Genomic DNA, 14,057 nt, shown 5'->3' on the forward strand with positions numbered 1-14,057 from the left:
AAGACTATGCCACCAACCGCCCCCCTACACACACACACACACACACACACACACACACACGAAAGCTAACAAACACCCTCCTTCCTAAACCACTATTTTAAAACAGTCAAGAAATACTAGAGGAAATAGCCAACAAACTTAATAAAAATGCCCCTGGCCACTGAAACTGAATATTGAAAGTGGGGTGGGGATGGAGGGATGGAGATAGCATAAGGAAAAGAAACATTAATAATTACTCTGAGCTTTTAAGTATCTTTTGGATGATATCTAGTGAAAATTAAGTAAAAATGAAAATGGTTATGTAACAAAAGATACATCACCAACCCAGAAAACAATGCCATAGATTACTAATGCTCAAATAAACTTCCTGCCACCCCAGGCTAGTTAACATGCTGATTACAAACCATGCAATTAAACATTTAAAACTGTATAATTTATATTTAAGACAGTCTATAACAGAGATAAATTGCATGATTATTACACTGTACTTGTCATTCATTGAAACCTTGTGTTGCCAGGCATGGTGGCACTAACTGCAATTCCAGCACTCATGTGGCTGTAGCAGTGAGACTGAGGCTAGCACACACAAGATCCCAAACTTCAGTATTTCATCCGACTCCATGAGCAAGCCTAGAAGAAGGTGCCAGGCTCTGATTGAAGGGACGGCCCTTACCTGGCACTGTGAGTTGGTGGGTGTGATCCCAGCTACTCAGGAGTTGAGACACAGGACCAAAAATTTCAGGACAGCCAAAGCAAGTGACACATTTCAAATGAAAATAAAACAAGAAGTGGGATGGGGCACAGCTTAACAATAGCAGCCTGCCTACTGTGCACAGGGCCCTGTTCAACTCTCAGTCACTGAAACTTGAATATTGGGACTGGGGGGGGGTAAGGGAGGGACGAAGGGGGAGTCAGAGATATGAATGTGTGGGATTCTTAAGACACAGGTCATCATTCCTGTTTTCCTGGGAGCTTCTAGTCCCATCCTGAGTTGGTGGCAAATGCCAACAGGCAATGGGGTGGGTGTGAAGGTGACCAGACAGGTTCAGTGACAGCATGGGGGACGACAGCTAGAGTGGCAGTAGGTGTACAAAGGGAACTGAGGAAATCCTTTTCTAATGCCTTTACTGCAGATCCAAAATGTCAAATGTAGGTTACAATTACTTGTTTCACTCAATCAACTTGGAATAAATGTTTGGACTTTGCAGTAAGAACAAAACCATCACTACTTAACACTTATTATAGATCTTTGTTATGAAATTGTTGCTGTTGTGTTTTCTTCTTTGTTTACTTTGAGACACAGTCTCTCTAGTGAGGCAGGCCTCATACTCATGGTTCTCCTGTCCCCCCTGCCAGTGCTGGGGCACAGACATATGCCACCATGCATTCTATCTTCTAGATTTGCTTTGAATGGATCTAGAGGGTTAGGAAGACGTATATATATGTATTTTTTTAAGTGGTAATTTTTATTTCTAGATATTTTCTTATATAAATGAACTTTCATGTGTCTGTCACATGTCACCACAATGATTAGCTCATGGTGATTCTTATTTCATACATATATAAAACATGAAAATAACATATATGAAACATAACATATGAAATAATACATACATGATCCATACGTATAAAGTGAAATCACCATGAACTGGTCACTGCAGCAGTGTGTGACAAACACATGGAAGCTCATTTATATAAGAAACTTTACATGATTAACTGTATTAATGTAGTAATTTAATTAAAAATGGTTCTCACTCTCCTTTTTACTCTTTCCTTTCATAGATTGTGAGCACTTGATTAATCACTCTGTCACTCAAATCCACACATCAGAATTTATGGGCACTGTCTTACTCAGGGCTTCTTTTCCTACACAAAACATCATGACCAAGAAGCAAGCTGGGGAGGAAAGGGGTTATTCCAGTTACACTTCCACATTGCTGTTCATCACCAAAGGAAGTCAGGACTGGAACTCAAGCAGGTCAGGAAGCAGGAGCTGATGCAGAGGCCACGGAGGGATGTCACTTACTGACTTGCTCAGCCTGCTTTCTTATAGAACTCAGGTCTACCAGCCCAGGGATGGCACCACCCACAATGGGCTGGGCCCTCCCCCCTTGATCACTAGTTGAGAAAAAGCCTTACAGCTGGATGTCATGGAGGCATTTCCTCAACTGAGGCTCCTTTCTCTGTGATAACTCAGCTTGTGTCAAGCTGACACACAACCAGCCAGTACAGGTGCCCTCAGGTAACCTGTCCTGCGGACTCACTCACTTCCTTAGTTGTTGTGTACTGCCTTCACATGCTTCAGAAGACCTTGTGTGAACGTTTCCAGTGGAGAATAAAATTAGGTTCAACTGGCACTCTAGCATCCTATTTAATTTCCACAGTGCGTCTATGAAGTGGACTAATGCATCACACTAGGCTCCCCTTCATCACGCATACTCCGTTTCTCCCCACAGCTGTGCTTGGTTAACTTCACACTGACACTGCCATCAAAGATCAATGGCAATAGCTCATGAGTCAAGAGGACTGAAAAGGGAATCACTAAGCAAGGGTTACAAAAATTTTCTCCTAAGATTTTGTTGTTTTGCTGGTACTGGGACTTGAGCCTCCAGTCTTGACTGCTAGTCAAGTGCTCCACCGCTGAACTCCATGGTCTATCCTGTTTTGTTTTTTCTGTCTCCTTCTCATCTCTCTCTGAAGACAGGGTCTTGATGTGTTGCCCACACTGCCTCAAACTCATGACTCCTCCCTGTAATTCTGATCTTCAGAGAGGTTATTCAGCAGGCCTGTATGATGATCCTCCTGCCTTAGCCTCCTGAGCCGCTCGGTAATAGACCCATGCCATGAGGCCCAAGTCGTCAGAGTTTAGATCTTCCAAATAAAAAGATAAATACCAAAAACCTAATTGTTTCATAGTTTCTTACCTTCAGGCAAGCGTAAGAGATGATTTCTTCTTACATTAAAGTCTCTCAAGGCTTCCAGATTACCAATTTGGGAGGGTACAGTTTGAATTTCATTACAGCTCACATCCTATTTCAGAGTACAAAGGTTAAGATTACTTAATTACAAACTTGCATGCTTTAAACTATTTATAAAATAAGATTAGATTAAAAAAACTACATTTCTTCCTGATATATATTTATGTAAATATATAATATATATTTATACACACACACACACACACAAAATCATCCTGTATCTGAAAATAATTCACTGTGTACTCTCTTTAATTTAATTTATAGGCTTTTGACTCATTCTTTATATTTTACACGTTTGTGAAAAAACTGAAATTAAAATTATGTGGTTTAAAATATAAATAGAAAGCCTAGAATACTTACTTGATCAAATAAAAATGTTGATAAAGCAGAAAAAGGTATATTTTACTTTATACTATTTAATTAAAATAAAAAATAATGATTAAAATTTATTATATACAAAATCTATCATTTTTCAAAATACTAGTTTAATTGTTCAAAAATATAAAATTAAAACATAAGCAATGACTAATTTTTATCCAAATGCATATAGGAGAAAATACTAAAGCATAAACAACTCAAAAGTTATAGAAAACCAGGCTGGTAGTATCTAGTCAATCAGAGACTAATACACAGGGCCCAAAGGCCTGCTGGTAGCTTGCTTAAAAGCTTGATTTCAGTGGGCTTGAAAAGGTAACTAGCTACAGTTCCCAAGATGAAAAAATGCAAAATTCCATAATTCTGAGAGCAGCCAGATGAGTCATAAGAACATAATGGTGTCCGGCAGAAGGAGCTCAGCTGCACATGAGTATTAACGCCCTCCGGTACACTGATGAAACTAACGCACCTCGTGCATAGTCAGGCTGCTCACCGTGCACCTCCAAAAGCTTCAGACAGCTTTAAGACTTTTTACTGCATTTATGATTTGTTTGTGGATCAGAGGAAGTAGGGGGAGATTGTTGGGTGTGGAGGTCAGAGGATAATTTGTGGGATTTAGCTCTTTTCTACCACCTGGCCTGGGGTGGAACTAAGGTTGTATGGCTTGACTGCAAACACTTTTACTTGTTGACCAATTTTGCTGACCCCAAACATTATTTTATTTTTTTCGAAAGAGAAAAGATCACAATGTTCACCTTTCCTAGTCATCAATGACTGAAGTAGGATCAAAAATTAGACTTTGAAGTTCAGTGCTCTAAGCATCAAACTTAAAGAGGGCAGTAAAAGAAGGTGAGAAGGCAGGAAATGCGGGTCTGTGGTAAGATTTTAGTACTTTCTGCTGTATCTCTCAGAAAACACCTGTGGTCATTACAAAGTCATCTACTTTTACCCAGAAATGGGGGTGGGAAGGAAAGAAGAGAGAAGGATGTGGTAAAAGTACCATCAGGGAAGCCCAAGGCTCTAAGTTACTTCCTCTGTCAGAAGTTCCCTAAATAACCAGGGCATCAACTAGCACCTTTTGCAGAAAACCAACAGTAGCACCTCAAACATGTATCTATCTGCTGAGAATTTAGGATTGCATAAGTAGTTAAGAAGTTTAAATGATTTGATGGTAAAAGTTTGGGAATTAAAGCAGTAGTGCAGGATATAAAACTAAGACCTTTTGCAAAACATATGATAAGAGTATCATTAAACTATATGATAAAAATTTAAATAAATATAATAAATAAAATGAGAAAAAATAAACAAAAGAACTTTGAGTATAAGTTATACCTATTTCATGCTAACAAGCCAAGTTCCAAAGAATGTCCCCAAAACATACATTTTAGACTTTATTTCCAAAGTCTAGCTAGCACAAAAACAGTAGCCTAAAATCCCAACTCTAGATTTAATATTGGTGAATTTGTAACATATAACCTGTTATATTTAAAGCCCTCCTACCAAAGCAATCTAATTTGTCTAGCTAGATTTATACCTTTGTTTTTCTGTTTACAACCATCTTTATTAATAAACCACACCAAAAAGACTATTTCTAAATCTCAATGGACACAGCTGCATTTGATCATTTCACGTAATACAAAACAGGCTTTAGTTCAAGAAGGTTGATTTCCAATCCTATGGTGACAAAGCCCGTGGCAAATTATGTCACCTGATACTAGTTTCCTTAGCTATAAAATGCAGACAGTATCAGTCCAGCTCATAATATAATTGTGGGGATATAAATAGTCTGACTCCTAAACTAACTCAAAACATAAATAGTTAAGAGATGGATTCTTGGGCTGGGCAGTGGGCACCCTTTTAAGCCCAGCACTTGGGAGGCAGAGAAAAGCAGATCTCTATGAGTTCAAAGCCAGCCTAGTCTACAGAGCCAAGTTCTAGGATACGAAAGACTACACAGACCAATTCTGCCTCAAAAATATAAACAAACAAGTTTCTTGTATATTCACAAATAATAGTAGTTGAAGTTTAACAGTATCTTAGAAAATATGTAATAGCCAATTATAGTTGGCTACACATTCCAAAGGTATGGCAAGAAAACAAACATACAAAAAAAATTAAAGGGCAACTTTTGGAGTGTCCATTCATCTATAAAGGCTAACAGAAATCATAAAAATATTGATATAAATTTTTAATTTGAAAACTCAACTACATTATTAACTTATATCTCAAAAATTTAGTAACACATAAATCATTTAATGCTGGGTAGAAAATAACAATGACATTTCCCTATTTTGTGTGGTGATATTAAGATTTGTACATTGAAGTCTTTATTGTCAAGTCAACAATATAAAATTACTTTACAAGCAATCTTAATATTCAATTTTATCACATAGAAGACTACAGACATGTTAGATAACCAAAAAATAAAACGTTAACTTACAAGTTCCGTCAAATGTCTGAGCTGTCCAATTTCTTCAGGAAGTGAGACCAGTTTGTTATTGCTAGCGATTAAGACTTTCAGTGGCAAGTTACACAAGTGGACTGGCAATGTCGACAGTTGGTTCCGACTAAGTGAGTAAGTACAGAAAGAAAGAATTCAGACACCACTGAATTCAAAACTTGGTCTTACAAAGAATCAACAGGATACTGGATTTGAGTTCTGTCCGGTTAATCAATTCCCTGCTGACCAAATTTACACAGATAACAGGAATCTCTGGTTACTAAAAAAACAAAAAAAAACAAAAAAAAACAAAAAAAACATGAAAACTAGATATATAAACACTAAAGCACATTTCTTTGAGAATAGAAAGAAATTAAGTTTACCATGTAAATTTTAAAATTTATTTTATGTATATGAGTACACTATAGCTATCTTCAGACACACCAGAAGAGGGCATCAGATCCCATTACAGACGGTTGTGAGCTACCAAGTGGGTGCTGGGAACTGAACTCAGGACCTCTGGAAGAGTAGTCAGTGCTCTTAACCACTGAGCCTTCACTCCAGCCTTACCATGTAAACTTCACTCCATATTAATTCTTTTAGGGCCATGTCTTTCCCCATTTTCAAGATCTTTTTTGTTGATTAATATATTTTATGAACCTTAAAAATGTTAATCTAATAATAATCTATTCCTATACATTTATTAAGAAAATTATTAAGAAAACAACTAACATTTAGATAGAAATTTCTCTAGTGATATTTTTAATGAGATTTTAAGAACTGCTAGAACTAAACATCTAAAAGGAATGAATTTTATTTTTTAAAATTTTATTTTTATTTTTGTAAGTGTGTATGTGTGTCAGAGTGGGTTTATGTGTGTGAGTGCAGCACCCAAAGCAGACAGAAGAGGGCATCAAATTCTCCTGTAGCTGCAATTATAGGCAGTTATGAGTTGTCTGACAAGGATGCTAGGAACTGAACTTAAGTTCCCTGAAAAAGTAGTAAAAGCTTTTAATGATGGAGTCATCTCACTAGCTAGCCTCAGGTATGGATTGTTTTTTAAGGTATATAAACTGGGCACCAAAACATTTCCATGGTCCAGTGAGATGGCTCAGTGGGTAAAGGCACTGAATGGCAACCTGAATTCAATCCCTAGAACTCACATAAAAGTGGAAGTAGAAAACTGATTCCAAAAGGCTGTCCTCTGCCTCTGTACATGCATTACAGCACACAGCCAAACACACCACGAATACACATGATAAAATAACAATGGTGTGTGTGTGTGTGTGTGTGTGTGTGTGTGTTGCTGGAGGCTGAACCCAGTGCCTTGCACGCACCAGGCTACTGCTCCTCCAGCTAAGCTGTACCCCAGTAATTCTGTAACTGGAGAGCGACAGCTGCGAGACTTCTACCGGCCTAGGAGACTAACAGCTAGTAGAGTCTATTAATTATTCAAAGCTAAAAATAAAGAGAGAAACAACATGGGAGAAATGTTACTGTATCCTAAGAACATATCAGAAACTGCTGGTGTGAACAGAGAAATAACTGCAAACATTTTAGTGACTGAGAGGAGAAAATTAAAGGTCATATAAAACCACTTTTTCCGAAAGAATAGCATTCTTACCTAATATTTAGGAATGTCAGAGCTTGTAAGTTTAGAACAGCCTCTGGGATATACCGAATACAATTCTGGTATAGGTTAAGGCTTTCCAGAGAAACAAAGTGACACACTTCCATAGGAATTTCTGAGAGGCGATTTCGGGACAGGTCTGAAAGAAAATATAAAAGCTTAAAACCATTCTTTGAAACGTGTTTTACTGAAATTAGTTAGTATGCTTCATAATTACTTGATTTCTCCAGAATTCCTATTGTGGAAACTGGTTTAATATAAGCATTGAATCATTTATTAACTGGTGGAGTAAACCATTAAACACACCTTTAAACTGCTGCTAGGAAATGTCTCCTTTTTACTTCCCACACATACTAAAAATGAAATCGTTATTCTTTGTAAGTAATACATGTTCTAAGACACTGGACACTTATTCTATCAAAGCTGCATAACTAAGTTCCAAACATCACCAGTAACAAATGGATCCCTCCAAAATATACCCACCTTGCCATGTATGCATAGAAAGAAGGGGTGGGGAGGGTGATCGAGAATGCCATTGTGTGTCCGTGAGGGTGAGAGAACAGCTCTCCAGGGTAGGTCTCTCCTTCCACCAAGGGAGCCAGAGATCAGGATGTCAGGCTGGGCAGCAAGCATCTTTATCCACTGACCCATCTCAGCAGCCCAGCTGCCCTAATCTCTACTAAAGAAAGTTAGTCCTTTGTTAAAAACACACCCAGGAACCTTTTTTGGTCCCAATGACACAATGTGAGCCTCAATAAAAATAGTAATTGAGGGGCTAGAGAAATGGCTCACTACTTGCTACTTTTCTAAACCACCACCAGAGTTTGGTTCCCAGAACCCACAGTGGGCAGATCAAAACTGCCTGAAACGCTAGCTCTAGGGGATACATCGCCCTCTTCTGGTCTTTGTAGGCTGATACATGCACTTGCACAAGTGCACAGACACATTAAAAAAAAAAAAACCTTTTTCTTTTTTGGATTTTTGAAACAGATGCAAGATCGATCACCTTCCAGCTTAAATATTTTAAAAAGTTTTTCAAAAAAGTAATCTCACTGAATGAAATCTATCATGCATATTTAATCATGATTTTACAATGATACATTGCCCCACAGAGACAGAAAACCAATTCAATAGTTTATGAACTGATTAAAAGAATCAACCATTTATTTTGCCTTTCCTATATGAAGATATCATTTAGTAACCTAGATATTCTAGCCAAAGAGTTAAATGAGGAAATGAAAATAGCCTATTTATAGGTTAAAAAAAGTCAGGGCATCAGTATTTTACAACTCCCAATGAATTAATGAATATAAAGTAGAGCATGAATTAATGAATATAGAATAGAACATAAGTGGCTATCAATTTTAAGATTTTGTGTGTGTGTGTGTGTGTGTGTGGGTGTGTGTGTATGTGTGTATGTGTGTGTGTGTGTGTGTGTGTGTGTGGGTGTGTGTGTGAGAAGACTGGAAGAAAAGTTGCGAGTATCAGTTGTTGTGTTTATAAGGAAAGAAGGAATATGTGTGGTGGATGTGTGGTCATGTGAGGAGGAAGGGGGTGCCTCTAAGGACCCATGCTGAAGCATCCCTTCATCCTGAGGGACCAGGGCAATGGGGAGGGGAGTTGAGAGGGTAGTAGAAACAGAGAAAGGCAGAAAGAGAGAAAGAGAGGGAAAGGGAGGGAGGGAGGGGGAGATGCCCTGCACAGGTGTGAAGCTCAAAGGACAACTGGCTAGAACTAGTTCCCTCCGACCACATAGGCTCTATGGGTGTGAGGCTTGGCACGAGTGCACGTGCTCACCAGGCCACCTTGCTGCCTCCAGCTCTTTCAATCAATCCAGAGAGCTCCCCTCCACGCCCTTCAGGTGTGGCACCTCCACTTGCTCTTCTCTGAATACTTCAGTTCAATGGACTGTTTGAGGACTTATATAAAAATCCGCTGTATAAATTATTATAGTTTCCTCCCATTTAAAAATTCTTTTATGCTATAATTAGAGGCACGCTATTCTGTTCTCCTGAGACTTTAAAAGCTACTTGATTTGTTTCTTTCCCAGTCATTGGCTCTACTTCTTCAGCCGGCTCACTTTCCTTATTCACACGCTCTCCCGCTGCTCTGAGGTAAGTAGACAGCTTAGCAGACTGTTTTTTATCAACTAATGGGTCTCCACATCCTCAAAGCTCAAGTCACACTGCAAGGGTACACTGAGTGATGGTTCACACTAGAATAGTAGAAGCCATGTTTAAAGGTGTTGGCATTAAGATTTGCTCTTGTGAGCACAAAGGTTGTGATCATCATCCAAAGGCCTCTGATTCTCATTTCTCAGGGCCATTGTACCAAAGAATCCCATGTTCCCTAAGGAAGGTCACTGCTTGCCTACCACATGGTTGTAATTTAAGAAAGAGACCATCATCTTGTCAAAGCACCTCCTAAGTACACATGCTGTCTGTGAATGTAAAATGCAGTTGTATAAAAGCAAGTCTCACATAAAAAATATCTTAAGAAGAGTAAACTCTTCTTTCTGAAGAATTACAATATAAAATTATTCATAATTTGATGTATTTAAGGATAAAGCCTTTGCATACAACCACACTGCAAATGTCTTTAGTACAAAGTACAACAATAATTATTTTATCAACTACAATTCAATTTTAAAAGCTGGAAGAGTAAAAGTAATTATTAATGTCAATTATAAAATGCTTCAATATGGGGCTGGAGAGGTGTCTCAGCAGTTAAGAGCACTGGCTATTCTTCCAGAAGACTTGGGTTTGATTCCAGTACTTACATGATGGCTCACCACCATCCGTAACTCCAGTCCCAGGTGAATCTGACTCCCTCTTCTTGTCTTTGAGAGCACCATGAACTCACATGGTACAAAGACATACATGCAGACAAAACATCCATTTACATAATCAATAAGGCAAAATTAATGCTTCAACATTTAAGTTTGATGTAATAATCTTCAGGCAACAGGTTAAAATGAAGTGGAGATAGCTTACAAAAGTGAATATTTATGTATAGACTAGTCTTGCTTTTTGATGAAGGCTAACCTTGAATACAGCATTCTGCCTTAGCATCTCTGGTGCTGTGATTGTAGGTGTATACCTTATGTTTGGCCCATAAGGACTGGTACTGTTAGGAGGTGTGGCCTTGTCAGAGAAAGTGTGCCCCTGTGGGGGTGGCCTTTGAGGCTACACACACAGTGTGGAAGAGTCAGTTTCTCCTGGCTGCAGTCAAATCAAGATGCAGAACTCTCAGCTCCTCCTGTGCCATGCCTGCCTGGATGTTGTCATGCTCTTGCCTTATGATACTGGACTGAACCTCAGAACCTATAAGCCAGCCCCAATTCAATGTTGTCCTTTATAAGAGTTGCTTTGGTCATGGTGTCTGTTCACAGCAATCAAACCGAAACTAAGATTAAACCTAAACTATTATAAACTAAGCAATGGAGGCGTGGCTTAATAAAGTGTTTGCCAGCAAGCATGAGGACCTGAGTGCAATCCCCCCAAGGCCCCATAAAAGCTGGATGCAGAGAATGAGCATCTATAATCCCACACTCCTACAGGGAATTAAAAAGTGAAAACCAGAGAATCTCTCAAAGTTTGTGAGTCTGGCATTTGCAGGACAAAAGAACAAAGAGGTTCTGCATCAGCCAAGGTGGAAGACAAGGACTACCATACAAGAAATCCTGCCTCTGCCTCCCTAGTTAGATGAAGGTACCGGGCTCCTGGGTATTCTTAACCTACTATCTTGGTTTCCAGGTACTTTGCATTTCTCTTTGTGTTTTAAAATAAACTTGCTAAATCTCAAAACAACAACAAAACACTTTTTGAGAGCTTTACCAAATCACATCAATTCCAACAATGTGGGAAGAAAGCATCCTTACAACACTGAGCCCTTCTGATCTAAAAGTACAGCTTATTTCCCCCAAGAGAAGCTTTTAACGGAGTCGAGTAAAGCTTCATAGTTTCTCTCAGAGAATTTACAAAAGTGTTCGCATCTTCCCAGATTCTATTACTTTGTGAGTGACACACTTCTAACCACTTGTTACTCACATGGAGAAGTAAAATAAGTGTGCTATGCTGATTGGTAAACGGGCAGTGTAAATGACCTGTCTGCCGGTTCTTTCATGTTTACACGGCTCTATGAACAACGGAGCCTTTGTCTCTTCCTCTGTGCTTCTCCTGTGCTCCCTCCCCCTGCTTGTTAGAACACCAAGTATAATGCCGAATAAAAGAAAAAACATCTTTTCATTATTAATTTCAGCCATCTTCTTTATTGACTGTATGAAATTAAGTAAAATTAAGAAAACCTTAAGTTTGCTAAGACTTTTGATTGGTAATAGGTGATAATTTTACTAACAATTTTTCTTCCTCTATTGAAATAATCATGTGATTTTTATATTTTAATACATTAATATAGGATTTGCCTTATTTTTTTGCAAAGATTGATTCATTAGGAAAATGTGAGAAAGACTCAAAGGGAACCCAAGGGAGGAATTCTCAATGTTTACTTTTTATTATGCCATTATTTTATTCTTTTTGTGAAGAATTAATTCTTATTCTCATAAATCCTTTATTCTATTAATGTAGATGAGACCAGTTTTCTGATGTTAAAGAAATTTTATAATAATCTTGAAGTAAAGTGTGATGGTTAATAATCACTGTCAACTCGATGTAGAACCACCAAAGAACATCTCTGGGTATTATTCTATGAGGATCCTTCCAGAAAGACAACAAGGAAAGACCCACCCTGAACGTAGGTGGCACTACTGACTGGGAGGGTCTCAGACAGAACAAGCAAGTGAAAGGGATCTATTCTTCAGCTTTCCAGTTCTGGATGCAGTGTGACTGCCCTAAGCTCCTGCTGTCGCCACGGATCCATGATCAGCTCCACTGTGCTGCAGCACTGAGGAAAGTAGCTAACACAAACTCCAGGCTCTGATCTAGTCCATACCTAGGCTCTCCACCTCTACTGTATTTCCTCCATCTAGACTAAGCTTGCTAACACGCAGTGCAAGATTTTCACTTATGTCATCAAAAATTATTGTTACTATTGAAAGCAAAACTGGACTCATCAGTTTGGACGGGGAGCATTCCTTCCTCTTCTATTGACTAAAAGGGTTACATAGGGTTCAAATTGTTACTGCTATTTTTAAAGTTTGTTAGAATCTGCTGATAAAGCCATCCATCTAAACTTAGAGTCTTCCTTGAAGAGTTACTCTACTGGTTGGATTTCTTTAATATTTTAAGATCATTTAGGCCTTACATTTTCTTGAATCAGTTTTAAACTATGTTCTAGGAGTTTGCTGGTTTTGTTTTGTTTTCTGCTTTTATTTTCATTTAGAATGAGATCTTTTTATGTGGTCCCGGCTGATCTTAATTTGCAGGCTCAATCCTCTCTCCTTAGCCTCGGAAACAATGGGACCACAGAGATTTTTTTGTTTGTTTGTATGGATGGTTGGTTTGTTTTGGTTTTTCAATACAGGGTTTCTCTGTGTGACCCTGGCTGTCCTTGGAACTCACACTGTAGATCAGGCTGGCTGATCTACAGGCTGGAACTCAAAGAGATCCACCTGCCACTGCCTCCCAAGTGCTGGGAGGAAGGGCGTGTGCCACCATTGCCCAGAAGACCACAAGCATTTTTATCATCATGCTTGCCTAGCTGTCTGCTATTTTTATTAGCATAAAGTTATTCCTAATATCCTGTGTTTATAAACTTTTACAGTATCTATAGTGACTTCCCCTACTATATTCTTTTGCTTTGGTTATTTATACCTTCTTTCTTGAGAAGAACATCAGAAGTTCACAACATCACTAGCATTCTTTCTTTCTTCAGTGCTAAGATTGGATGTAGAGCTGTGTATTCTAGAGAAGCCCTCTGTCACAGAGCCACGGCCCCTCCCCACCATTAACTTCTTCTTGGTTAGCCTGTTCAGCACATGTAAGTGATTTCTATTTTGTTCATTTTTGATCTTTAACACCTCTCTTCTATCAGGAGGGATCATCCTGTTTTTTTTTTCCTTTCAATTTTAGCCCACTAAATTATACTTATTTTTCAAATATATGAATTTAAAGCTATAAATTCATCAGACATAACAGCACATAGCTTCAATCTTATGTAAAAGTAGAGTAAATTCAGGCCAGCTGTGGTTACATAATAAGACAACTGCCTTAAAAACAACAACAAAACAAGCTATGATGTCTCAGAAGGTACAGACAGGTGGATCTCTGAGTTCCAGGCCAATCCACCAGCCAGGGCCTCATAGTAAGACCCTGTCTTTAAGAAAAAGAGAGGGAAAAGGCTCCCCAAAACTATAACTTTCTTCATTACTGTTGTTTTTATTTCATAAGCCTTTAATAATATAGTATAATAGCTTTATTAGGACATCATTAAAGATATTTCTCTTATAATTTTCATTATTATTTGACTCATTCTATTAAAATATTGCTTAAGTGCCAAACATAAGGATATTCTAGTTATATTTTGTTAGTGATTTACAAGTGTAATAAAATATATCTTATTTTAATCCTTTGATTTTTGCTCAGATTTCCTTATGATTCAGCAAATAGCCAATCATATAAATATTTCTTTTTAAAATTTTATTGACTATTCTCTGTATTTAATTTTAAATATTCCC

At 38.1% G+C, this 14,057-nt stretch overlaps 1 protein-coding gene across 5 annotated transcripts in view; it reads right to left on the reverse strand.

Annotated features, from left to right (window-relative positions):
* LRCH3 (leucine rich repeats and calponin homology domain containing 3) overlaps positions 1 to 14,057 on the reverse strand; it is a gene marked incomplete at both ends in the record, with an annotated part of 95,646 nt that overhangs the window by 51,951 nt on the left and 29,638 nt on the right. For all 5 annotated transcript variants that reach the window (XM_080918738.1, XM_080918737.1, XM_080918735.1 and 2 more), the window contains 3 exons: positions 2,925 to 3,030; positions 5,794 to 5,920; positions 7,418 to 7,562. In XM_080918738.1, the coding sequence (XP_080774864.1) occupies positions 2,925 to 3,030; positions 5,794 to 5,920; positions 7,418 to 7,562 (378 nt within the window). The remainder of the gene's footprint in view (positions 1 to 2,924; positions 3,031 to 5,793; positions 5,921 to 7,417; positions 7,563 to 14,057) is intronic.

Source organism: Micromys minutus (genome assembly GCF_963924665.1).
Source record: "Micromys minutus genome assembly, chromosome: 7".
NCBI lineage: Eukaryota > Metazoa > Chordata > Mammalia > Rodentia > Muridae > Micromys > Micromys minutus.